Source organism: Scyliorhinus canicula, chromosome 15 (assembly GCF_902713615.1).
Source record: "Scyliorhinus canicula chromosome 15, sScyCan1.1, whole genome shotgun sequence".
In the NCBI taxonomy this organism is placed as follows: Eukaryota; Metazoa; Chordata; class Chondrichthyes; order Carcharhiniformes; family Scyliorhinidae; genus Scyliorhinus; species Scyliorhinus canicula.
Genome location: NC_052160.1, coordinates 79,714,141 through 79,741,433, shown reverse-complemented (window position 1 = coordinate 79,741,433; position 27,293 = coordinate 79,714,141). Strand labels below are relative to the sequence as shown.

At 44.8% G+C, this 27,293-nt stretch overlaps 1 protein-coding gene across 1 annotated transcript in view; it reads right to left on the bottom strand.

Moving 5' to 3' along the window:
• Nucleotides 1-1,309: 1,309 nt before the first annotated feature.
• LOC119978160 (myosin-binding protein H-like) overlaps nucleotides 1,310-27,293 on the bottom strand; it is a 226,472-nt gene continuing 200,488 nt past the window's right edge. Inside the window, exons 10-11 of the mRNA XM_038819597.1 lie at nucleotides 20,311-20,365; nucleotides 1,310-1,557 (exon numbers count right to left, since the gene is read on the bottom strand). Of these exons, the coding sequence (XP_038675525.1) occupies nucleotides 20,346-20,365 (20 nt within the window). The 3' untranslated portion in view covers nucleotides 1,310-1,557; nucleotides 20,311-20,345. The remainder of the gene's footprint in view (nucleotides 1,558-20,310; nucleotides 20,366-27,293) is intronic.

The window sequence follows — 27,293 nt, the reverse complement described above, 5'->3', positions numbered from 1 at the left end:
AGGTGGATGAGGGTAAAGTGGTTGATGTGGTGTATATGGATTTCAGTAAGGCGTTTGATAAGGTTCCCCACGGTAGGTTATTGCAGAAAATAAGGAAGTATGGGATTGAAGGTGATTTAGCGGTTTGGATCAGTAATTGGCTAGCTGAATGAAGACAGAGGGTGGTGGTTGATGGCAAATGTTCATTCTGGAGTTCAGTTACTAGTGGTGTACCGCAAGGATCTGTTTTGGGGCCACTGCTGTTTGTCATTTTTATAAATGACCTGGAAGGGGGTGCAGAAGGATGGGTTAGTAAATTTGCAGATGACACGAAGGTCGGTGGAGTTGTGGATAGTGCTGAAGGATGTTATAGGATACAGAGGGACATAGATAAGCTGCAGAGCTGGGCTGAGAGGTGGCAGATGGAATTTAATGCGGAAAAGTGTGAGGTGGTTCACTTTGGAAGGAGTAACAGGAATGCAGAGTACTGGGCTAATGGCAAGATTCTTGGTAGTGTAGATGAACAGAGAGATCTCGGCATCCAGGTACATAAATCCCTGAAAGTTGCCACCCAGGTTAATAGGGCTGTTAAGAAGGCATATGGTGTGCTAGCCTTTATCAGTAGTGGGATTGAGTTTCGGAGCCACAAGGTCATGCTGCAGCTGTACATAACTCTGGTGCGGCCGCACCTGGAATACTGCGTGCAGTTCTGGCCACCACATTATAGGAAAGATGTGGAAGTTTTGGAAAGGGTTCAGAGGAGATTTACTAGGATGTTGCCTGGTATGGAGGCAAGGTCTTACAAGGAAAGGCTCAGGGACTTGAGGTTGTTTTCGTTAGAGAGAAGGCAGAGAGGTGACTTAATAGAGACATATAAGATAGTCAGAGGGTTAGATAGGGTGGACAGTGAGAGTCTCTTTCCTCGGATGGTGATGACCAACACGAGGGGAGATAGCTTTAAATTGAGGGGTGGTAGATATAGGACAGATGTCAGAGGCAGTTTCTTTACTCAGAGAGTAGTAGGGGTGTAGAACGCCCTGCCTGCAACAGTAGTAGACGCGCCAACTTTAAGGGCATTTAAGTGGTCACTGGATAGACATATGGATGAAAATGGAATAGTGTAGGTCAGATAGGCTTCAGATGGTTTCACAGGTCGGCGCAACATCGAGGGCTGAAGGGCCTGTACTGCGCTGTAATGTTCTATGTTCTAATTTTACTTTGTTAAAGCTGCTGTATAAATGCAAGTTTCTGTTGCCTCACCTATTTCACTGCCCACCCTGGGCCAAATATGTGTTGTGAGCAGTTTTCTGTTAAATAACAACACGATCAGACCAGTGTATAGTTTTTATTTGCACAGTGCCAAGTTTCAATGCCACTCCTCTACTAATGTCACATACGATTGAGAATATTATTATTTCAAAGGAACAGACGTACAAAGGAAGGTTTACCCCAATGGGGTTCATGGATGCATAATGCGCTCAATAAATGTTACTAAATTTCAGCTGAATTCAGCACACAGGACAACTGGAGTCTGCCCTTCCAGTCTACGAGGAAAGAAGGCGGTGGCGTTAAACGCATCTGTGATAACAAACAAAAACACAGGTCAGACCTAAACGTTTTGAGATGGCATCTTACAATGAGCCCACTGAAACACACAGAGGTCAGGTTGCACCCTCTTTGCTCTTCTTGAAGCTGCAGGCTGTGATGTTGGTGGTGTTGAAATGTGCAAGAACGGCAGAATAGGCTTATTGCATGCTCATGTAGAGTCTCTTTAAAACTATTCCCCCAGAACCAAGCGGGCCTGGGGAGGGGTAAGTGTTGCCTGTTAACATTGGTTTATAAGGAGCAGATTGAGAGGTGGAGATCTTTATCCGGTTGGAGTTTCCCATAAGCAACGCAGTAAGGGATCATTGTGAATTTGAGGAGGACAGTGTCTGCCTAATGCTGTTAGAATTTTGTAAATTTTTATGAGATCCACTCTCACTCTTCTAAACTCCAATGAATATAATCCTAACCGACTTAGTCGCTCCTCATATAACAGTCTTACCATCCCAGGAATCAGCCTGATAAACCTTTGCTGGGCGCCCTCCATAGCAAGTGTTATGGGTCAGGGTTTAGAGAACCCCAAAGTGTATCAGGGAGTTCACCTGACCCACAACTTTTAATAGATTGTGGTATGGGGAGCACACAGCCCACTGTACAGGTGTGGTATAGCAGAAAATGGACCAGTGGTTTTTAAAACAAAACAATGTTTATTCTATGAACTCAAGTTAACCTTTCTAAAACAGTGAACATCTTAGCAACCAGTAAATCAAATACGCCCCCAAAGAATACAACACTAAATAATCTGTGTGCTGTTCTTTTAACATCCAAAATACTTAACAAACCTCCAAACAGGAGCACATCAGGGTTTACATTCAAGACTGAAAACATTTATACTTCTGCTGAATTCACCAAATGATGAAGAGATAGTCTTTCATGGCAGAGAGCAACAGCAGTGCAGCTCACAGACACACCCAAGCTTTCTCAAACTGAAACTAAAAAGCAGAAGTAGAGCTCAGCTCCACCCACACTCTGACATCACTGCAGTAACATGAGCAGCCAAACATTTCTTAAAGCGACATTCTCATGACACCAGGGCACGTGGCTAAGAGCATCCACAATCGCTATGCGTGTTCCATGTCAGTGCTTGAAAGTATATTCATAGGTGGAGAGAATTAACGGCCATCATTCGAACTCTTGCCGAGTCGATCGGATGGATAGCCTTGGCCTCTTTGAAGAGACCCAAGAGCGGTTTGTGGTCAGAAATAATGGTAAAGTATCGACCATGAATGTGGAATTTCTTGATGACAAACTCTATTGATAGTCTTTCCTTCTCGATTTGTGAGTAGCCTTTTTCGGTCTCGGAGAGGGTTCTTGACACATACCCTATCAGCCTTTCAGAGCCATCGTCATCTCATGGAACAACACCACACCAACTCCATATGGAGAGGTGCCGCAGGTCATTATCAGTTCTTTAGATGGTTTAAAGTGTACTAACAGGTTTGAGGAATGCAACAATTGCTTTACTCTGTGGAAAACTTCCTCTTGGGGAGTCTTCTGAGACCAACAATGACACTTCTTAAATAGAATGTGCAACGGAGCGCATAATGAACAAAGAACAGAGAAGAGTACAGCACAGGAACAGGCCCTTTGACCCTGCACTGATCATGATGCCTGTCTGTCAGGGAGTGTCCCTTTACGAAATGTTTTTGTCTTATCACAATGATATGGCTTCAGTGATGTCATTGTGTGGTTGGAGCTTGACTGGCTTGGTTTTACCTTCGCTTTGAGTTTGAACTATTTTGTTCTGCACAGGTTGAAAGAAGGATTTACCCCTACCTGCATTTTAAAAGCCGTTTCCAGACTACTTGCTAACTTGAAAAGAAATTACTGTTTTCTGGAGGAAATTCAAACCTGCTGTTTTGAAAAGGAAACAGGAGCATCCATACCAGGTCTTGAGTCTTACTCAACGGCGTCTGCACTTCGTCTCAGAAACGGAGAATCCAGAAACGGAGAATCCAGCCCATAATCTGGATATCTCTAACCGAAGTCATTTTAGTAACATAACTGCACCAGGCAAATAATACAATAAAAATATATCAAAAATGTCTACATTCCCCAGCCGTGGGAGCCGGGAGTTTTATGCGGCGCGGCTGCTCGCCCCTCACCGGTCGCAGGATCGGCACCAATTTTTTGACATAAAACGCCACAGATCCTCCGCACTTAGGTTCAAAACTAGTGAATCCAGCCCTGTGTTCTTCTGCAGAAGAAAATGGCAACTAATTTATGTTTCCCCTGGGAGTGCAAATCGGGTAGCAATCCCTTGCCAATGCAAAATGATGCATGGTGAGGAATACAAGGGATTCCTGAGGGAATCCTGCTATTGGGCCGTCATTTGGAGTGTGCGGAACAGCATCAGAATCAGAACCCCTCATTCCTTCCCATGCACCATAAAGTAGCCCCCCCACCCCTGGATTTCCTGGGTGTGCCGCTTCCCCCAAGTGTGGGGATGACCCCAGGGCTCCCTAACTAGGGAGCTCCTCCCCCTCATAGACCCCCTTAATAGGGAGACCCATGAATAAGGAGACCCCTCAGAAACCCTAACTGAAGGAACCCCGCACAGAGACCTTTGACTAAAGGAACCCCTTCCCTCACAGCGACCACCTAGCTGAATGAACACGCCACTCACAGAGATTCCCTAACTAAAGAACAAGACCACGTTAGCACCAGAGCTTGGCGACTCTCTGCGAATTCTCTTCCCCAGACCCTTTTCTTTTATTTCCTATCACCGTTCTGACCTACTAAAACTATTTTCTTTTTTGTCCACTATGGATGTACTGTGTACTTTCCCTTGGCCGAAGAAAAATACTTTCCACTGTACTTCGGTACATGTGACAATAAAATCAAAATCAAATCAAATCAAAACCCTACAGGGTCTTCCTGACTAAAGGGCAGTCCAGACAGAGGCAGCAAAAGAATTACTGCGATAACGCTCACCTTGCAGCTCCACCTGTCCATTCCTGGAAGGAGAACAACTGTGACATACGAACATGAGAACATAAGAACGAGGAGCAGGAGTAGGCCATCTGGCCCCTCGAGCCTGCTCCGCCATTCAATGAGATCATGGCTGATCTTTTGTGGACTCAGCTCCACTTTCCGACCCGAAAATGAAATTAAATGAAAATCGCTTATTGTCACGAGTAGGCTTCAATGAAGTTACTGTGAAAAGCCCCTAGTCGCCACATTCTGGCGCCTGTTCGGGGAGGCTGGTACGGGAACACCATAACCCTTAATCCCTTTATTCTTCAAAAGACTATCTATCTTTACCTTAAAAACATTCAATGAAGGAGCCTCAACTGCTTCACTGGGCAAGGAATTCCATAGATTCACAACCCTTTGGGTGAAGAAGTTCCTCCTAAACTTAGTCCTAAATCTACTTCCCCTTATTTTGAGGCTATGTCCCCTAGTTCTGCTATCACCCGCCAGTGGAAACAACCTGCCCGCATCTATCCTATCTATTCCCTTCATAATTTTAAATGTTTCTATAAGATCCCCCCTCAACCTTCTAAATTCCAACGAGTACAGTCCCAGTCTACTCAACCTCTCCTCATAATCCAACCCCTTCAGCTCTGGGATTAACCTAGTGAATCTCCTCTGCACACCCTCCAGTGCCAGTCTGTCCTTTCTCAAGTAAGGAGACCAAAACTGAACACAATACTCCAGGTGTGGCCTCACTAACACCTTATATAATTGCAACATAACCTCCCTAGTCTTAAACTCCATCCTTCTAGCAATGAAGGACAAAATTCCATTTGCCTTCTTAATCACCTGTTGCACCTGTAAACCAACTTTCAGTGACTCATGCACTAGCACACCCAGGTCTCTCTGAACAGCGGCATGCTTTAATATTTTATCGTTTAAATAATAATCCCATTTGCTGTTATTCTTACCAAAATGGATAACCTCACATTTGTCAACATTGTATTCCATCTGCCAGACGCTAGCCCATTCACTTAACCTATCCAAATCCCTCTGCAGACTTCCAGTATCCTCTGCACTTTTCGCTTTACCACTCATCTTAGTGTCATCTTCAAACTTGGACACATTGCCCTTGGTCCCCAACTCCAAATCATCTATGTAAATTGTGAACAATTGTGGGCCCAACACGGATCCCTGAGGGACACCACTAGCTACTGATTGCCAACCAGAGAAACACCCATTAATCCCGACTCTTTGCTTTCTATTAATTAACCAATCCTCTATCCACTACTTTACCCTTAATGCCATGCATCTTTATCTTATGCAGCAACCTTTTGTGTGGCATCTTGTCAAAGGCTTTCTGGAAATCCAGATATACCACATCCATTGGCTCCCCGTTATCTACTGCACTGGTAATGTCTTCAAAAAATTCCACTAAATTAGTTAGGCACGACCTGCCCTTTATGAACCCATGCTGCGTCTGCCCAATGGGACAATTTCTATCCAGATGCTTCGCTATTTCTTCCTTGATGTTAGATTCCAGCATCTTCCCTACAACCGAAGTTAAGCTCACTGGCCTATAATTTCCTGCTCTCTGCCTACCTCCTTTTTTAAACAGTGGTTTACCAAAGAAGTGGAATCTCTTGTTAAGAGGAAAAAGGAGGCCTATGTGAAGATGAGGCGTGAAGTTTCAGTTGGGGCGCTTGATAGTTACAGGGAAGCGAGGAAGGATCTAAAGAGAGAGCTAAGACGAGCAAGGAGGGGACATGAGAAGTCTTTGGTAGGTAGGATCAAGGAAAACCCAAAAGCTTTCTATAGGTATGTCAGGAATAAAAGAATGACTAGGGTAAGAGTAGGGCCAGTCAAGGACAGTGGTGGGAAGTTGTGTGTGGAGGCTGAGGAGATAATGCGAGATACTAAATGAATACTTTTCGTCAGTATTCACTCAGGAAAAAGATAATATTGTGGAGGAGAATGCTGAGATCCAGGCTATTAGAATAGATGGCATTGAGGTGCGTAGGGAAGAAGTGTTGGCAATTCTGGACAAGGTGAAAATGGATAAGTCCCCGGGACCTGATGGGATTTATCCTAGGATTCTCTGGGAAGCCAGGGAAGAGATTGCTGAGCCTTTGGCTTTGATTTTTAGGTCATCATTGGCTACAGGAATAGTGCCAGAGGACTGGAGGATAGCAAATGTGGTCCCTTTGTTCAAGAAGGGGAGTAGAGATAACCCCGGTAACTATAGGCCGGTGAGCCTAACGTCTGTGGTGGGTAAAGTCTTGGAGAGGATTATAAAAGATACGATTTATAATCATCTAGATAGGAATAATATGATTAGGGATAGTCAGCATGGTTTTGTGAAGGGTAGGTCATGCCTCACAAACCTTATCGAGTTCTTTGAGAAGGTGACTGAACAGGTAGACGAGGGGAGAGCAGTTGATGTGGTGTATATGGATTTCAGTAAAGCGTTTGATAAGGTTCCCCACGGTCGGCTATTGCAGAAAATACGGAGGCTGGGGATTGAGGGTGATTTAGAGATGTGGATCAGAAATTGGCTAGTTGAAAGAAGACAGAGAGTGGTGGTTGATGGGAAATGTTCAGAATGGAGTTCAGTTACGAGTGGCGTACCACAAGGATCTGTTCTGGGGCCGTTGCTGTTTGTCATTTTTATAAATGACCTAGAGGAGGGCGCAGAAGGATGGGTGAGTAAATTTGCAGACGACACTAAAGTCGGTGGAGTTGTAGACAGTGCGGAAGGATGTTGCAGGTTACAGAGGGACATAGATAAGCTGCAGAGCTGGGCTGAGAGGTGGCAAATGGAGTTTAATGTGGAGAAGTGTGAGGTGATTCACTTTGGAAAGAATTACAGGAATGAGGAATATTTGGCTAATGGTAAAATTCTTGGTAGTGTGGATGAGCAGAGGGATCTCGGTGTCCATGTACATAGATCCCTGAAAGTTGCCACCCAGGTTGATAGGGTTGTGAAGAAGGCCTATGGTGTGATGGCCTTTATTGGTAGAGGGATTGAGTTCCGGAGCCATGAGGTCATGTTGCAGCTGTACAAAACTCTAGTACGGCCACATTTGGAGTATTGCGTACAGTTCTGGTCGCCTCATTATAGGAAGGACGTGGAAGCTTTGGAACGGGTGCAGAGGAGATTTACCAGGATGTTGCCTGGTATGGAGGGAAGATCTTATGAGGAAAGGCTGATGGACTTGAGGTTGTTTTCGTTAGAGAGAAGAAGGTTAAGAGGTGACCTAATAGAGGCATACAAAATGATCAGAGGGTTAGATAGGGTGGACAGTGAGAGCCTTCTCCCGCGGATGGAGGTGGCTAGCACGAGGGGACATAGCCTTAAATTGAGGGGTAATAGATATAGGACAGAGGTCAGAGATGGGTTTTTTATGCAAAGAGTGGTGAGGCCGTGGAATTCCCTACCTGCAACAGTAGTGAACTCGCCAACATTGAGGGCATTTAAAAGTTTATTGGATAAGCATATGGATGATAAGGGCATAGTGTAGGTTAGATGGCCTTTAGTTTTTTTTTTCCATGTCGGTGCAACATCGAGGGCCGAAGGGCCTGTACTGCGCTGCATCGTTCTATGTTCTATGGTGTCACGTTTGCTAATTTCCAATCCACCGGGACCACCCCAGAGTCTAGTGAATTTTGGTAAATCATCATTAGTGCACCTGTGTTTCAATCTCTCAGATCCAGTAGCTGCAAGCCAATAGTGAACTTAAAGATAGTGAAGGGTGAGCATATTGTGGTTGCTTTTCAGGTGTGGTATTCTAGTTTAGGTAGGGAGTTTGTTGTGGACAATGGCTCTTTCAGAGGCTCAGAATGTTTTGGGGGTGGAGACGGTCACGCGCAGTACCTTACGGACAGAGACTAAAAGCAGACTGTTAGATTTGGCAAAAACAGGGCAGCACGGTGGCCTAGTGGTTAGCACAGCTGCCTCACGCCGCTGAGGTCCCAGGTTCGAATCCCGGCTCTGGGTCACTGTCCATGTGGAGTTTGCACATTATCCCCGTGTCTGCGTGGGTTTCGCCCCCACAACCCAAAAAAATGTGCAGAGTAGGTGGATTGGCAACGCTAAATTACCCCTTAATTGGAAAAAATAATTGGGTAATCTAAATTAAAAAAAAAAAAGATTTGGCAAAAACATTGCAGTTAACATTACCTGACAAAATGCGAAAAGATGAGGTAATTATGGTGGCGGCTAAGCATTTAAAGTTGCCTGAGATACAGTTTGACGCATTGTAAATGGCAAAAATTCTGTTACAACTCAAACAAATGGAACATGAGAAAGTATTAAAGCAGCTTGAATATGTAAGAAAGAGAGGAAAAAGAAAGAGAGAGAGAGGAAAAAGAAAGCGAAAGAGAGATACAGATCAGGGAAAAAGATAAAGAGAGAGAGTTTGAACTTCAGAAAATGGCCATGAAACATGACAGTCAATTAAAATTGGCAGACATTAAGGGAAACGTACAGTTGGATGATAGTGATGAGGATAGTGAGAAAGAGCGTCATAGTCGAAGGCTTGGTGGGGATCTAGTTAAATATGTCCAAGCATTGCCAAGGTTTGACGAGAAGGAGGTGGAAGCCTTTTTCATTTCATTTGAGAAGGTAGCGAAACAAATAAAAAGGCCACAGGACATGTGGGCACTGCTGATTCAAACAAAGCTGGTAGGTAGGGCGAGTGAAGTGTTTGCATCACGATCAGAGGAGGTATCTGAGTCGTATGAGGTGAAAAAATCCATCTTAGGTGCATGTGAACTAGTGCCTGATGCCTACAGACAAAGGTTTAGAAATTTATGGAAAGAACCTGGTCAAACATACATGGAGTTTGAAAGGATCAAACAGAGTAATTTTGATAGGTGGATAAGGGCTTTGAAAATAGACCAAACGTATGAAGTTCTCAGAGAAATTATACTTTTGGAGGAGTTTAAGAATTCAATTCATGATGTAGTGAGAACTCATGTGGAACAACAGAGGGTTAGAACTGCGAGATTAGCAGCAGAAATGGCAGATGATTATGAATTAGTTCATAAACCAAACCTTGGTTTCCAACATCAATTTCAGCCCTTGAGGGATAGAAACTGGGGACATCAGAAATACTCAAGTGGTAAAGATAAAGGTGATCTGATGGGAGATAATAAGGAGTGTACCTCAGATTAAAAAAGAAATCCAGGAGGGTGGAAAAGAAATGAAAAGTTTCGAATGTTTTCACTGTAATAAACTAGGCCGTGTAAAGTCACAGTGTTGGTGGTTGAAGAAAATCACTGGGAAGGCTGATGTGGTTAAACAGAATAAGACAGTGGGGTTTCTTAAAGTGGTAAAGGAAAGCCCAAGTGAAGCAAAGGAGGTGCAAAAGATTGTAGAGCCTAATCAAGAGGCGATTGATAAGAAGGTGCCAGATCTCGTTAAAGAATTTAATTGTGTGGGTAAAGTTTAGTAATGTGTATCAGGAGGAGCAGGTAAAGAAGTCACAATTTTAAGAGATACAGGAGCTAGTCCATCTTTAATCGTAAGAGATGAGGAGTTATGTAGTTTGGGAAGAACGTTGCCAGAAAAGGTGGTAATATGTGGAATTCAGGGTGAGAGGAGTAGTGTTCCATTATATAAGGTAAGGTTGGAAAGTCCAGTGGAGGGTGGTGAAGTGGTAGTAGGAGTAATGGAGAAACTATCTTGTCCAGGAATACAGTTTATCTTGGGCCATGATATACTGGATTGCAGGTGGGAGTGCTGCCTACTGTGGTTGATAAGCCAGTGGAAAATCAGACAACTGAAGTGTCGAAGGACGAATATTCTGGTTTTTTTCCGGATTGTGTAGTAACAAGGTCGCAACGTCACAGGTTAAGACAAGAGGAGAAATCAAAGAGTGAAGATGAAGTTGAAGTGCAATTAACATAAACGATTTTTGATCAGATGGTTGAAAAAGAACATGAACATGTGGAGGATGAGGCAGATATTTTTAGTTCAGGAAAATTGGCGGAATTACGACAGAAAGATGGAGAAATAAAATGGATGTATCAGAAAGCATATATGAAAGAGGAATCTGAGTGTGTACCACCAGAGTGTTATTACCGTAAAAGTGATGTCTTGATGAGAAAATGGAGACCTTTACATATGCAGAAGTTCGTCAAGTGGTATTGCCAGTAAGGTATAGAAAGGAGGTGTTGCAAGTTGCACATGAAGTCATTTGGGAATACGGAAACTCAAGCAAAAATACAAAAACATTTTTATTGGCCTGGACATAAAGTTGTAGTTAAATTTTGCCAATCATGTCACACATGTAAAGTGATAGGGAAACATCAAGCAGTACCCAGTCCAACATTTGAGGAACCTTTTACAAGGGTCTTAATTGATTGCGTAGGACCGCTTCCTAAAACGAAAAGTGGGAATCAATATCTTTTGACTATAACGAATGTGTCTACTCAGTTTCTAGAGGCCATTCCAGTACGTAATATTACAGCTAAAAAGATTGTGGAGCAGTAGGGCAGCAGTAGCAAGGGTTTTTAGGGGTTATTTGGGAGGCACAACAGAAATTCATCCCAAGGAGGAGGAAATATGCTAAGGGCAAGACCAGGTCCATGGTTTACAGGGAAGTCAAGGACAGCATAAAAGCTAAAGAAAAAGCATACAAGGTGGCGAGGATTAGTGGGAAGCCAGAGGATTGGGAATCCTTTAAAAGCGAGCAGAGGACAACTAAAAAAGCAATAAGGGGAGTGAAAGCTAGCTAGTAACATAAAGGAAGATAGGAAGAGTTTTTTTCAATATATAAAAGGTAAGAGAGAGGCAAAAATACACAATGGACCACTGGAAAACGTGGCTGGAGAAGTAATAATAGGAAACAAAGAAATGGCAGATGAACTGAATAGTTACTTTGCATCAGTCTTCACGGTGGAAGACACCAGTGGGATGCCAGAGCTCCAGGAGAATAAGGGGGGGGGGGGGGGGGAGGTGAGTGCAGTGGCCATCACTAAGGAGAAGGTTCTGGGGAAACTGAAAGGTCTGAAGGTGGATAAGTCACCTGGACCAGATAGACTACATCCCAGGGTCCGAAAAGAGACAGCTGAGGAGATTATGGAGGCATTGGTGGTGATCTTTCAGGAATCACTGGAGGTAGAAAGGGTCCCAGGTGACTGGAAAGTGGCTAATGTAACACCGCTGTTCAAGAAGGGAGGGAGGCAGAAGATGGGAAATTATAGGCCGGTTAGCCTGACTTCAGTCATTGGTAAGATTTTAGGGTCCATTATTAAAGATGAGATCGCAAAGTATTTGGAAGTGCATGATAAAATAGGACTGAGTCTGCACGGCTTCGTCAAGGCATGTCTGACAAATCTGTTAGAGTTCTTTGGGGAGGTAACAAGGAAGTTAGACAAAGGAGAACCAATAGACGTGATTTATTTAGATTTCCAGAAGGCCTTTGACAAGGTGCCGTACAGGAGATTGTTAAATAAGTTCAGAGCCCATGGTGTTAAGGGTAAGATCCTGGCATAGATAGCGGATTGGCTGACAGGTAGAGGGTATAGAGTGGGGTAAATGGGGTCTTTTTCAGGATGGCAGCTGGTGACTAGTGGTGTGCCTCAGGGGTCGGCGCTGGGACTACAACTTTTCACAACATGCACTAATGATCTGGAAGAAAGAACTGAAGGCACTGTTGCTAAGTTTGCAGATGATACAAAGATCTGTAGAGGGACAGGTCGTATTAAGAATTTAAGGAGGCTGGAGGAGGATTTGGACAGGCTGGGAGAGTGGGCAATGGAAGTGGCAGATGAAATATAATGTGGAAAAGTGTGAGGAATTTTGACTATTTTCTAAAATGGGGAAATGTTGAGGAAATCAGAAGCACAAAGGGACTTGGGAGTCCTTATTCATGATTCACTTAAGGTTAACGTGCAGGTTCAGTCGGCAGTTATGAAGGCACATGCAATGTTAGCATTTATGTCAAGACGGTTAGAATACAAGAGCAGGGATGTGCTTCTGAGGCTGTATAAGAGTATTGTGAACAGTTTTGGGCCCCATATCTAAGGAAGGATGTGCTGGCCTTGGAGAGGATGTTCACAAGAATGATCCCTGGAATGAACAGCTTGTTGTATGAGGAACGGTTGAGGACTCTGGGTCTGGACTCGTTGGAGTTTAGAAAGATGAGGGGGGGATCTTATTGAAACTTACAGGATGCTGCGAGGCCTGGATAGAGTGGACATGGAGAGAATGTTTCCACTTGTAGGAAAAACTAGAAGCAGAGGACACCATCTCAGACTAAAGGGACGATCCTTTAAAACTGAGATGAGGAACCAGAGAGTGATGAATTCCCACTTGATTCCCAGCCCAGGGGATCGAAGAATCACGGAGGGTCGGAGATTTGGATGCCGGGCCGCTAAATGACCAATTTCTTTTAATTTACATCCTCCTGCTGGTGTGAAACACGATCCTGCCGCCAGTGATGCCTGGCGCCGATCCCAATTTTTCAATTTTCCGTCCCATCGGGAAACTTGCTTTGGGCGTCCCGGGATAGAGATTCAGATTGTGCCTGCACCAGCCCTCCAAATGAGCAGGTCACTTGGTGCCATTTACCCACATTCTCCCCTTCTCCCCACAGCCCAGATAACAGTCGAATTCCCTTCTGAATATTTTGATTGGTGTCTGCCTCCACCACTCTCTCAGGCAGAGCATTCCAAACCCTAACCATTCACTGTGTGAACTGGCTTTCCTTGTGTTTCTTGTGTTTTTTTTGCCAATTAATGTTCTTCGCCCTTTCACTAATGGAACTGTTTCTCTCCATCTACTCTGTCCAGCCCCCGTATGATTTTGAACATCTCTATCAAATCTCTCCCAGCCTTTTTTGTTCCAAGAAGAACAGTCCTAACCTCTCCAATCTATCCTCATAACTGACATTTTTCATCCCAGGAACCATTATCGTGAACCTTTTCTACACTCTCTCCAACGTCTGAACGTCTTTGCGAAAGTGAGGCACTCACATCTGGATGCAATATTCTAGTTGAGGCTGAACTAGCGTCTTGTAAAATATCAACATAAGTTCTTGCTCTTATATTCTTTGCCCCTAGTTAGAAAGCCCAGGGAAAAACAGAAAGTGCTGAAAAAGCTTAGCAGGTCTGGAAGCATTTGCGTAGAGAGAAGCAGAGTTAATGTTTCAAATCCAATATGACTTTCTTGGAACTAAGCACTACTCTTTGTTTCCTGTCACTCAACCAATTTCTTGCCCATGTTAGGTATTGTCCCTTTTATTCTGTGAGCTATAATCTTTCTCACACATCTGCTATGCAACACTGTATCAAACACCTTTTGGAAATCCTCATCAACATTGTCCTCATTAACACTCTCTGTTACCTCATTAAAAAAAACTCCAGTTTCCCCCGAAACAAATCTTCAATTCACCCATATTTGTCCATGTGACAATTCATTTGTCCCGAATTATTGCTGCGAGAATTTTCCCCACCACTGATGTTAAACTAACTGATCTGTAATTGCTGGGTGCTCTGGGAGGAGGTGTTTAAGTGTGGAGAGATTAGTTGCAAAGTTAAGAGTTCTGTTGTTGGAGATATATAGTTTAGTATCGTTTTACCTTGGAACTTGTTCGAATCTAATTTAAGTATTGTAAATAAATCAGCTTCATTCATTTACTTAGCTTGTTGTTCTTTGTTCAACAGTACATCTCAAGACATCCTGACATACAAAACAGAGAACATCACATGCCACCAGGAATGGAAATATTAAGGTACCAGGTTCCCATGATACCAGGAGTGGTTCCTAAAGTAGTACAGTAAAGTTTACAGAGAGAAAGCAAAACTCTCCGAGAAAAAAAATCTTGCGAAGGTCGAAAAAAAGTCTCAACCAGACTCCGATTGTGGAAGCCAGTCGTATCAAAGAACAGTGCCCAGTTGAAGCTTCGTGGAGGGTTTGCAGATTCCAAAGCAGTTCAGGATATCGGGTAAAGTAGATGTGAACTGAAAGATTTTCAAACAGCAGTTTGAATTGTACCTCTCAGCCTTAGACCTCGATGTGGCCAGTAATCAGTGAAAGATAGCGCTGTTGTTAATAATGACTGGACCGCTGGCTTTAGATATATAACTCAGAATGAAGTTGACAAACAAAAATATAACAAAGTTATTGAAATGTTTGATAGGCATAGTGAGCTTCACTGAAATGAAACGCTGCGTGAAAGATTGCAAAGGCAACAAACAGTAATGCTAAAAGATGCTATTAATAGATGCTATTATAAATATCATGTGATTCCTGGGATTCTGGGAGAAGGTGTTTAGGCATGAGAGAGATTAGTTGCACAGTTAAGAGTTCTGTAATTAGAGATATCATATAGTTTAGTTTAGTATCCTTTTACCTCGGAACTTGTTTTAATCTAATTTAAGTACTGCAAATAAATCAGCGTTGTTAATTTACTTAGTTTGATGTTCTTTGTTCAACACTATGTACTCAAGACATTCTGATATACAAAACAGTGAACATCACAAAATGGGCAAAAGGGATCAAAAACAAAGACCCGGGCAGGAGCCACCTTTTGTGTGTCTTGCTACGTGACATCACCGTAAGTCCAGCCTTGAATATACTTAGGACCCAGTCTCTACAGCTCTATGCAGTAAAGAATTTCACAGATTCACTACTCTCTTGAGAGAAGAAATTCTTCCTCATCTCTGTTTCAAATGGGTGACCCCTTACTCTGAGATAATGTCCTCTGGTCCTAGACTCTCCCATAAGAGGAAACATCTCAGCATTTACCCTGTAATGCTATGAATTCTTTATTCCTGTTCAGTTGGTTGCTGTTTTGAGAGGTGATTAATTCAGCAGTGAGAAACCCTGCCGCCTCTTCAATGATCTTGAGACAGCCATTCTTATTACTTGCTTCAAGGTGGCATCTTGCAGAATAATAATACTCACTTATTGGCTTCAATTAAGTTACTGTGAAAAGCCCCTAGTCGCCTCATTCCGATGCCTGTTCGGGGAGGCTGGTACGGGAATTGAACCCGTGCTGGTGGTCTTGTTCTGCATTACAAGCCAGCTGTTTAGCCAACTGTGCTAAACCAGCCATGGAAACCAGCATGAAAGATGGACAGCATTGAAACTCTGTTTCAGTTACCTCCAAGATTCTTTAATCTTCAAGTAACTGGGGAAAATCACCCTCCTAATATCCTAATCATTCTGTATTCCTAAACAAACATCTGTAAAAAGAATCTTATTATCTAACTGTAACAAAACTCTTTTAAATCCTTGTCCTGTTTCCCTTTTTAACCCCTGTCTTGCTGGCTGCTTTTAAACTATAGCCATTTTAACACGCCACCGCCCCCCCCCCCACCCTGGTGAAGGATCCCCCCGCCCCCCACCAGGGCGGCTGTGGACTAAGTTCACAGCCGCCACCGGGCGTACCCGACATGCAAAATGTGGTTAGAGCCACGCCGTCGGGAACTCGGCCAGTTGTCTTTGGAGAATCACCATAGGGGCCTCTGTCAATGGCCCCCTACCCGCGCTGCGTAGACGGCGCATGCACGCCATTCCCGGCGATTCTCTGGGGACCGGAGAATCGCAGTAGCAGCGTCGAGCCGGATTTCGCCGTCAATGTCCATTCTCCGCCCTCGTGCTGATCGCGGTTTCGGCACGGAGGCTCGGAGAATCCCACTCAGTAAGTCTGGACTCTATCACCTCTCTGCCTGGTGATTTAAATGCTTCCAGCCAGCCTGTGAAGGTTCCACTGGAAGCTAAAACGGTCATCTCTCAGCTGAGGACTTGTGACCAAATGCCTTCTTCTTTCTGAACAACTTGGGAGCTGTCAGCAAGTAGCAATTTCTGTTCTGAACTGTGAGGCCAGAGCTCAAAATGGTTTCTGAGCTGTTGGAAAGTTCAGGATAAAGAGAGGGGCTGTTTGAAAGCCTATTTAAAACCCTCATGTTGAGGACTGTAGATTTAGCTGAGTGAAGCTGATGGTGATCTGGGATGCAGGCTGGAATTGCAAAGGCCGGACGGGAATCTTTTCTGTGAAAGCCAAGTCGATGGAAGTGAAGGTAACTTCCCACATAAAGCCTTACAGTTTGAGAGTTCTAATTGGAGACACACATGAGAAGATCCAAACCAACCAATGGTTTTCAACACCTTGCATTCTGAGAAGATCATCGCCAACAAAGACCACTACCTTAGCAGCGAAGATTCTCATCTCTTGTCCCGTTTAATCCCCATTATTTTGATCTTACCCCTTCTCCACTCTGTGTCTGTCTGTGTGTATGTGGGTGGAGGGTGGGATGACGTTAGGGAAGTAATTAAATTAGCAGACCGTTGTTCTATTGTCGCCATTCCATGTTTAACTCCTCTTGTTGTAAATAGACAGTTCTTTTGTGTTTTACTTACAAGTCTGGGGCGGGATTCTCCAACCCCCCGCCGGGCCGGAGAATCGGCGGTGGGGGTGGGGGGTGCGGTGGGGCGGGGGCGTGATTCCCACCCCGACGCCGGCTGCTGAATTCTCCAGAACCGGGGTTTGGGCAGAGGCGGTAATCAGGCTGATCGGCGGCCGTTGGCAGCGGCCCACCCGGCAATTCTCCAGCCCGCGATGGGCCGAGCAGCCGCCTGTTTCCAGCTCGTCCCGCTGGCATAAATCATACCGGGTACGTACCGGCGGGACCTGGCTTTGCGGGCGGCCTGCGGAGTCCTCGGTGGGGGTCGCAGGGAAATCTGGCCATGGGGGAGTGCCCCCACGGTGGTCTGGGCCGCGATCGGGGCCCACCGATCCGCAGTTGGGCCTGTGCCGTGGGGGCACTCTTTCTCTCCGCGCCGGCTGCTGTCAACCTCTGCCATGGCCAGTGCAGTGAAGAACCCCCTGCGCATGCACTGGGATCACACCAGCACACACTGGCGCTCCTGTGCATGCGCCAACTCGCGCCGGCCGGCAGAGTCCTTTCGGCCCCGGTTGGCGTGGCATCAAGCCCCTTCCGCGCCGGTTGGCACAGCTCCAACCCCGCTGGCGTCGGCCTAGCCCCTGAAAGTGCGGCGGATTCCACACCTTCCGGGCGGCCTGACGCCGGAATGGTTCACGCCTCCCCTCGGCGCCGGTACGGAAAATATATATATATAAAATTTAAAGTACCCAATTTTTTTTTCCATTAAAGGGCAATTTAGCCTGGCCAATCCATCTAACCTGCACTTCTTTGGGTTGTGGGGGTGGAACCCATGCAGACACGGGGAGAATGTGCGAATTCCACACAGACAGTGACTTGGGGCCGGGATCGAACCCGGGTCCTCAGTGCCGTAGGCAGCAGTGCTAACCACTGCACCACCTGATCTCAGGAAAATATACAAATTATTGGTTAATTTACATGTGAGAACAAAGAACAATACTAGCACAGAACAGGTCATTTGGCCCTCCAAGCCTGCGCCGATCACGTGTCCTATCTAGACCAACCCCCTGTAACCTTCTCCACCCCGTCTGTTCATGTGCCTATCCAGATAAGTCTTAAAGGTCGCTAATGTATCTGCCTCAACCACCTCACTTGGCAGTGCATTCCAGGCCACCATCACCCTCTGTGTAAAAAACTTCCCCCGCACATCTCCACTGAACCTATCCCTCCTCACCTTGAATTTGTTCCCCCTTGTAATTGTCATTTCCACTGGGGAAAAAGCCTCCAACTGTTCACACTATCTATACCCCTAATAATTTTATAAACTTCTATCAGGTCGCCCCTCAGCCTACGTCTCTCTAGGGAGAACAATCCCAGTTTATTCAATCTCTCCTCATAGCTAATACCCTTCATACCAGGGAACATCCTGGTAAACCTTTTCTGTACTCTCTCCAAAGCTTCCACGTCCTTCAGGAAGTGCAGTGACCATAGAGCATAGAGCATAGAACAGTACAGCACAGAACAGGCCCTTCGGCCCTCGATGTTGTGCCGAGCAATGATCACCCTACTCAAACCCACCCTATACCCGTAACCCAACAACCCCCCCCCCCTTAACCTTACTTTTTCTAGGACACTACGGGCAATTTAGCATGGCCAATCCACCTAACCCGCACATCTTTGGACTGTGGGAGGAAACCGGAGCACCCGGAGGAAACCCACGCACACACGGGGAGGACGTGCAGACTCCACACAGACAGTGACCCAGCCAGGAACCAAACCTAGGACCCTGGAGCTGTGAAGCATTTATGCTAACCACCATGCTACCGTGCTGCCCTAATTGGCAGAATTGGACACAGTATTCCAAATGTGGCCTCACCAATGTTCTATATAACTTTTACATAATTTGCGAGCTTTTATACTCGATACCCCGTCCTATGAAGGCAAGCATGCCATATGCTTTCTTTACCATCATTTCCACCCGTGCTGCAACTTTTAAGAATCTGTGGACCTGTGCACCCAGATCTCTATGTGTCTCTATGCTCCTGATGGTTCTACCATTTATTTTATAGCTCCCACCTGAATTGGATCTACCAAAATGCATCACCTCCAGCAGCAGGGTAGCATGGTGGTTAGCATAAATGCTTCACAGCTCCAGGGTCCCAGGTTCGATTCCCGGCTGGGTCACTGTCTGTGTGGAGTCTGCACGTCCTCCCCCTGTGTGCGTGGGTTTCCTCCGGGTGCTCCGGTTTCCTCCCACAGTCCAAAGATGTGCGGGTTAGGTGGATTGGCCATGCTAAATTGCCTGTAGTGTCCTAGAAAAAGTAAGGTTAAGGGGGAGTTGTTGGGTTACGGGTATAGGGTGGATACGTGGGTTTGAGTAGGGTGATCATGGCTCGGCACAACAGTGAGGGCCGAAGGGCCTGTTCTGTGCTGTACTGTTCTATGTTCTATGTACCTCGCATTTGTCTGGGTTAAATTCCATCTGCCATTTCTCTGCCCAATGTTGCAGCCTGTCCATATCCTGTTGTATTCTCTGACAATCTTCATCAGACCAACTATGTTTTCTTCCAAGTCATTTATATATATATTACAAAGAGCAGAGGATCCAGTACTGATCCCTGCGGAACATCACTAATTACAGACCTCCATTTGGAAAAATACCCTTCCACTGCTACCCTCTGTCTTCTATGGCCAAGTCAGTTCAGGATCCATCCAGCTCATTCACCCCTGACCCCATGTGATCTAATCTTTTGCACCAGCGTGCCATGAGGGACCTTATCAAATGCTTTACTAAAGTCCATGGAGACAACATTCACAGGCCTTCCCTCGTCAATCATTTTTGTCACCTCCTCAAAAAATTCAATCAAATTAGTGAGACATGACCTCCCTCGTACAAAACCATGCTGTCTGTCACTATTAAGACCATTCACTTCCAAATGTGCATAGATCCTATCTCTGAGAATATTTTCCAACAATTTCACTATCACTGATGTTAAGCTCACTGGCCAAGAATTACCCGGATTATCCTTGCAGCCCTTCTTAAATAACGGTGCAACATTGGCTATCCTTCATTCCTCTGGGATCTCACCTGTTGCCAATGAGGACACAAAGATTTCTGTCAGAGGCCCAGCGATTTCCAGAGTCTGTGAAGTTGGAATTGACCAAGCACTGGCACAGGGTGTCGTAACATAACCTTTTTCCTGCGTGCGAATTGACTGCACAGTAAAATCCAAGTGTGAACCAGTCTTTTGACTAAATAACAATGCCTTTATTTAAAATAAATCTTTTGGTTAGAATGCACTGTGTGACACCTTGGAGATGTGTTCAAATGAGAGATAAATGTCAATTGTTCCTGTATGAAATTCCAGTGGACTTATTGTTCCCCAACACTCATTGTGTGAAATATGAAGTTGGGGAAGCATTCAGTATTGTTGAAACATGTTGAAGCCTCACCTGTCCGGAGGAGCTGGCTTGAATGGTTCCAATCTTCACTGGGGCACAGGGGCAGCTAGAAGGAGCAAAGAAGAACACAGTCAGAGTGGAAAGAAAGGAGAAAGAGAGGGAAATGGAAAAAGGGAGGGAGATATCTCGAGAATGAGACAGAGAGTCACATAATCCAGGCTGACACTCAAGTGCAGTACCGAGGGAGAGCTGTACTGTCAGAGATAACAGCTTTCTGATGGGATGTTAAACCAATGTACCATCTTCCCTGTCAAGCAGACATATAGCAGACATCAAGCAGATTCACCTGAGGAAGGAGCTGCGCTCCGAAAGCTAGTGTTTGAAACAAACCTGTTGGACTTTAACCTGGTGTTGTAAGACTTCTTACTAAGCAGACATATAGTCAGATGGCATTATTCGAATAACAACCAGGAGTCCTTCCTGGTGTCTGGGCTAATATTTAATCCCCAATCAATACCAATAAATAGATGCTCTGGTCATGAGCACATTGCTGTTAGTGAATTTGCTGTGAATAAACTGTCATATTTCCCTTCATTACAACTGTGGCTACACTTCAACCTACTTCATTGGCTGCAAAGCACTTTGAGACATTCTGGGGACATGTTCACATACCAGCACCCTGCCCCAATACCATACCTCTGCTGGATAAACCTGGGTGAATTGCTCTCGAGATGTTGTGTTAACATGTGTGTCACCCACAACATGTGGTTCTGTTGGTAAATCAGCAGAGTAAGAACAGGCTAGGAACACCTGTGTGTTGAGTAGACAAACAAATGCCAGAACACCAATAGGGAAAATGCAATTAGCCTCAGTGGCAGGGTTGGACAGGAAAAGGTGAAGGACAGGAATTAGTCAGGTGGATTCTGATCAGAGTTACCCCTGATGATAAAAGCATGTCAGCTTGGCCTGAGGATTGGAATCAGGATTGGGCTCAAAACCAGGCCTGCGCCAGGGATTGGGCTTGTGATCTGACCAGGTTCAGGACAGGGATGCCGGTTTATAATTATAATAATAATAGTCTTTATTAGTGACACAAGTAGGCTTACATTAACACTGCAATGAAGTTACTGTGAAAAGCCCCCAGTCGGCACATTCCGCTGCCTGTTTGGGTACTCAGAGGGCGAATTCAGAATGTCCAATTCATCTAACAAGCATGTCTTTCAGGACTTGTGGGAGGAAACCGGAGCACCCGGAGGAATCCCACGCAGACACGAGGAGAACATGCAGACGGTGACCCAAGCCGGAAATCAAACCTGGGTCCCTGGCGCAGAGAAGCAACAGGGCTAACCACTGTGCTACCGTGCTTGGGGGTTCAAATTGGGATCACGTTTAGAAGTGAGCTCAGGATCAGGCTTGATTTCAAAATAAAGTTGGAATCAGGATTGGGCTCGGAATCGAGTTTAGACTGAAGCTCATTGATCTACTTGCCTGAGGTCTCGTACCTTGCAGGAAGGATGAGTGTCTGATTGGGACTACACCATGTGACTGAAGTGTAGCAGGGCAGATGTGAGGCCAGAATTTGCTGAGGTAGTCAGGATAGAAGAGTTACAGTGTGGCAAAGAGAGTCTGATGCAGGATTCTATGGAGGGAGAAGGTTTGATCCTGGCATAACAGCGTGTACAAAGCAAAGCAGCAGCCTCCAGGTCAGATCACAGCTTCTAATGGGCTGCTAATTCCTCTCAGGACATTCCGGAAAGGATTTGGCTGAGGTTGGGGGATTATTTTAGTACCGAGCTGGATCAGGGCCAGCTGCCCCTGAACACGGTCCTATGGTAAATACCTCTTCACAGTAAACAAGCAAGCGCTGGCAAAGCACCCAGATTTGAAGAGAAATGATTGTTATTTAGAGCATCAGAATCCATGTTCTTCATTTACCATTCTCCCAATTTCTACTCTAGTCAGTAGGGACATTCTGATCCTATTTAATGACAGGCAGATTTACGAAGAGCTATAAACCTATTTGTAAAAATGCTTATTCACCTTGTTAACTGCTCCACAGGATGTTTGTAGAAGGACGGTCACTTTCCTTATGCTGTGAGGTTAAAGAGACTGCTATCTTGCATATCTGCTAATGTGAAATTGCCTGATCAAGGTGTGGAGGGTATTGGGATCCCAGGATTGCCTGCAGTGCAGGAGGCCATTCAGCCCATCCTATCTGCATTCTGCAATTCACTGAGTGCCGTTTTACTGCCTTCTCCCACAAACCCTCCACACTCTTCGTATTTAGATAACAGTTTAATTCCCTTTTGAAAACCTCAACTGGACCTGCATCCATTACACTCTCAGGCAGAGCAATCCAGATCCTAGCCACTCAAGGCGAGAACAGCTTTTTCCTCATGTCGTTTTTGTCCCATTTGAAAATTTATTTTAAATCTATGCACTCTCGTTCTTGATTCTTTACGAGCAGGAACAATTTATGCCTATCTACACTATCCAGATCCCTCATAATTTTGAATATCTCCTCACAGCCTTTCCAAACTCTCCAAATTCTCCTCATAACTGAAGTTTCTTATCCCTGGAACTATTCTTGTAAACTTCTGCTGCATTCTCTCCAATGCATTCACATCTTTCCTCTAGTGTGCTGCCCAGAACTGTGCACAATATTCCAGCTGAGGCTGAACTAGTTAGTGCCTTTTACAAGTTCAACATAACCTCCTTGTTCTTGCACTTTATTCCCCTATTAATAAAGATCAGAATACTTTATGCTTTATTAACTGCTCTCTCCACCTGTCCTGCAACCTTCAATGATCTATACCCATATCCCTCTGCTCCTGCGCCCATTTTAGAATGTTACCCTTTATTTTATATTGTCTGTTCAAATTTTAGTGAGGAGCTGAAGGAAATTAATATTAGTAAAGAAATGGTTTTGGGGAAATTAATGGGATTGAAGGCAGACAAATCTCGAGGGCCTGGTAATCTGTATCCCAGAGTATTTAAAGAAGTGTCCCTAGAAATAGTAGATCCATTGGTAGTCAATTTCCAAAATTCTTTGGACTCTGGAATGGTTCCGACAGATTGGAAGGTTGCAAATGCAACTCCACTATTCAAAAAAGGAGGTAGAGTGAAAACAGGAAACTATTGACCAGTGAGCCTTACGTCAGTAGTAGGGAAGTTGCTGGAGTCTATTATGAAGGATTTCATAGCACAGCATTTCGAAAGCAGTGGTGTAATCAGACAAAGTCAGCATGGATTTACAAAAGGAAAATCATGCTTGACAAATCTACTAAAATTATTTGAATATGTAACTAGTAAAGTTGATCAGGGAGAACCAGTAGATGTAGTTTATTTAGACTTTCCGAAGGCTTACAACAAGGTCTCACATAGCAGATTAATATGTCAAGTTAACGCGCATGCGATTACGGGTAGTGTCTTGAGATGGATAAAAAGTTGGTTAGCAGACGGGAAGCAAACAGTTGTACTAAATAGGTTGTTTTCTGATTGGCAGGCGGTGACTAGTGGGGTGCCGCAGGGAACTGTGCTAGGCCCCAACTGTTCACGTTATATATGAATGATTTGGATGAGGGAACTAAATGTATTATCTCCAAATTTGCAGATGATACAAAGTTGGATGGGAGGGTGAGTTGCGAGGACCTTGATTCCCTCATGCATCAGTCACTGAAAGTAAGCGCGCAGGTACAGCAGGCAGTAAAGAAGGCAAATGGTATGTTCGACTTCATAGTGAGAGGACTTGAGTATAGGAATAGAGATGTGTTGGGAGGGCATTTTGTGATACTGGACTATGATATAAATTATAGGTGGCCCTGCAACTACAGTTGTGCTCCTATATTACTTTTGAATAGTTCTTATGAGACAAAAGGTACTCATTGCTTCTTCTAAACAGGCATCTAATCCAATGTGTAGAAATAGATAGTGTATACGCAATGCTTGTTAATATCAGAAAGGACACAAAATGGCTGTTAGCTATTAAAGCAATACTAAAGACACAAAATGGCCAAACTAGCCACATTCCTGAACAATAAGTTACAAACTTTGTAAACTACCTCATGAGAACCAGGCGTGGGTATGTATAGGGAGTATTTTAACAGCCGCTGATAACAGCTTCACAGAACAAGGAATGAAATGTATCATTAGTAATCTCAAGGTCCACAGCTGCAGACAGGACATATCCTTGTGTTAGTTTTGAATGACTTCTGTATGAAATTAGGAGCGGGTAAAACAACACCCACTTTAACCATATATGTGATAACTGGGATGCTAAGAAAATTGATTGACTGCATGTAATGAAGTGTGAAGCGAATATAGTTGATTGATCGTATGTAAATAAGAATACATCTAATTCCGCCCCTTGAATCTGTATATTAACGCGTGTGAGCCTTAGCTCAAGTGAGAAAAGGTGCTGTCAATAGGCTGCGGAGCCTCAGACCTTTTCTCCCAGAATTCTGATATAATAAACTGCTTTTCTACTTATACTCAGGCCTTCCTGTGAATATTTTCACCTCTAACAGATGTTTTATTGCAATTGTACAGGGCATTGGTGAGGACACCCCTGGAGTATAGTGTACAGTTTTGGTGTCCTTATCTGAGGAAGGATGTTCTTGCTATGGAGGGAACGTAGCAAAGGTTTATCAGGCTGATTCCTGGGATGGCAGGACTGTCATATGTGGAGAGACTAAACCTGTTAGGATTATATTCATTGGAGTTTAGAAGAGTGAGAGGGGATCTCATAGAAACTTTCAAAATTCTAACAGGATTAGACAGGGTAGATTCATAGTCCAAAGATGTGCGGGTTATGTGGATTGGCCATGATAAATTGCCCTTAGTGTCCAAAATTGCCCTTGGTGTTGGTTGGGGTTACTGAGTTATGGGGATAGGGTGGAGGTGTTGACCTTGGGTAGGGGGTAGGGTGCTCTTTCCAAGAGCCGGTGCAGACTCGATGGGCCGAATGGCTCCTTCTGCACTGTAAATTCTATGTTCTATTACCAGAAGGATGTGGATGCTTTAGAGAGGGTGCAGAGGAGGTTCACCAGGATGTTGCCTGGTATGGAGAGTGCTAGCTATGAAGAAAGGTTGAGTAGATTAGGATTGTTTTCGTTGGAAAGACGGAGGTTGAGGGGGGACCTGAATGAGGTCTACAAAATTATGAGAGGTATGGACAGGGTGGATAGCAACAAGCTTTTTCCAAGAGTGGGGGTGTCAGTTACAAGGGGTTACGATTTCAAGGTGAGAGGTGGAAAGTTTAAGGGAGATGTGCGTGGAACGTTTTTTTTGGCAGAGGGTAGTGGGTGCCTGGAAAGCTTTGCCAGCGGAGGTGGTAGAGGCTGGCACGATAGCATAATTTAAGATGCATCTAGACAGATATATGAACGGGCGGGGAACAGAGGGAAGTAGACCTTGGAAAATAGGTTTAGATAAAGGATCTGGATCGGCGCAGGCTGGGAGGGCCGAAGGGCCTGTTCCTGTGCTGTAATTTTCTTTGTTTTGTATTACAGCGCAGTACAGGCCCTTCGGCCCTCGATGTTGCGCCGACGTGTAAAACCACTCTAAAGCCCATCTACACTATTCCCTTATCGTCCATATGCCTATCCAATGACGATTTGAATGCGTTTAGTGTTGGCGAGTCCACTACTGTTGCAGGCAGGGCATTCCACACCCTTACTACTCTCTGAGTAAAGAATCTACCTCTGACATCTGTCCTATATCTATCTCCCCTCGTACTGGACATCACCATCCGAGGAAAAAGGCTCTCAATGTCCACCCTGTCTAATCCTCTGATCATCTTGTATGCCTCAATTAAGTCACCTCTTAACCTTCTTCTCTCTAACGAAAACAGCCTCAAGTCCTTCAGCCTTTCCTTGTAAGATCTTCCCTCCATACCAAGCAACATCCAACATCCTTGTAAATATCCTTGTAAATATCCTCTGTACTTTTTCCAATGCTTCCACATCCTTCCTATAATGCGGCGACCAGAACTGCACGCAATACTCCAAATGCGGCCGCACCAGAGTTTTGTACAACTGCAACATGACCTCATGGCTCCGAAACTCAATCCCTCTACCATTAAAAGCTAACACACCGTACGCCTTCTTAACAACACTCTCAACCTGGGTGGCAACTTTCAGGGATCTATGGACATGGACACCGAGAGCTCTCTGCTCATCTACGCTACCAAGAATCTTACCATTAGCCCAGTACTCTGTCTTCCTGTTATTCCTTCCAAAATGAACCATCACGTCTCATCTTTACATAAGCCTCCTTCTTCCTCTTGACAAGTGTTTCAACTGCTTTAGTAAACCATGGTTCCCCCGCTCGACCACTTCCTTCCTGCCTAACAGGTACATACTTATCAAGGACACGCAGTAGCTGTTCCTTGAACATGCTCCACATTTCCATTGTGCCCATCCCCTGCAGATTTCTTCTCCAGCCGATGCATCCTAAGTCTTGCCTCATCACATCATAATTGCCTTTCCTCCAGATATGACTCTTGCCTTGCGGTATATACCTATCCCTTTCCATCGCTAAAGTAAACGTAACCGAATTGTGGTCACTATCACCAAAGTGCTCACCTACCTCCAAATCTAACACCTGTCCTGGTTCATTACCCAGTACCAAATCCAATATGGCCTCGCCTCTCGTTGGCCTATCTACATACTGCGTCAGGAAACCCTCCTGCACACATTGGACCCATCTAAAGTACTCGAACTATAGTGTTTCCAGTCAATATGTGGAAAGTTAAAGTCCCCCATAACAACTACCCTGTTACTTTCGCTCCTATCCAGAATCATCTTTGCAATCCTTTCCTCAACATCTCTGGAACTTTTTGGAGGCCTATAGAAAACCCCTAACAGGGTGACCTCTCCTTTCCTGTTTCTTAACTCAGCCCATACTACCTCAGTATTCGAGTCCTCATCAAATGTCCTCTCAGCCACCGTAATACTGTCCTTGACTAACAATGCCACCCCTCCCCCTCTCTTACCACCTTCCCTGAGCTTACTGAAATATCTAAACACCGGCAC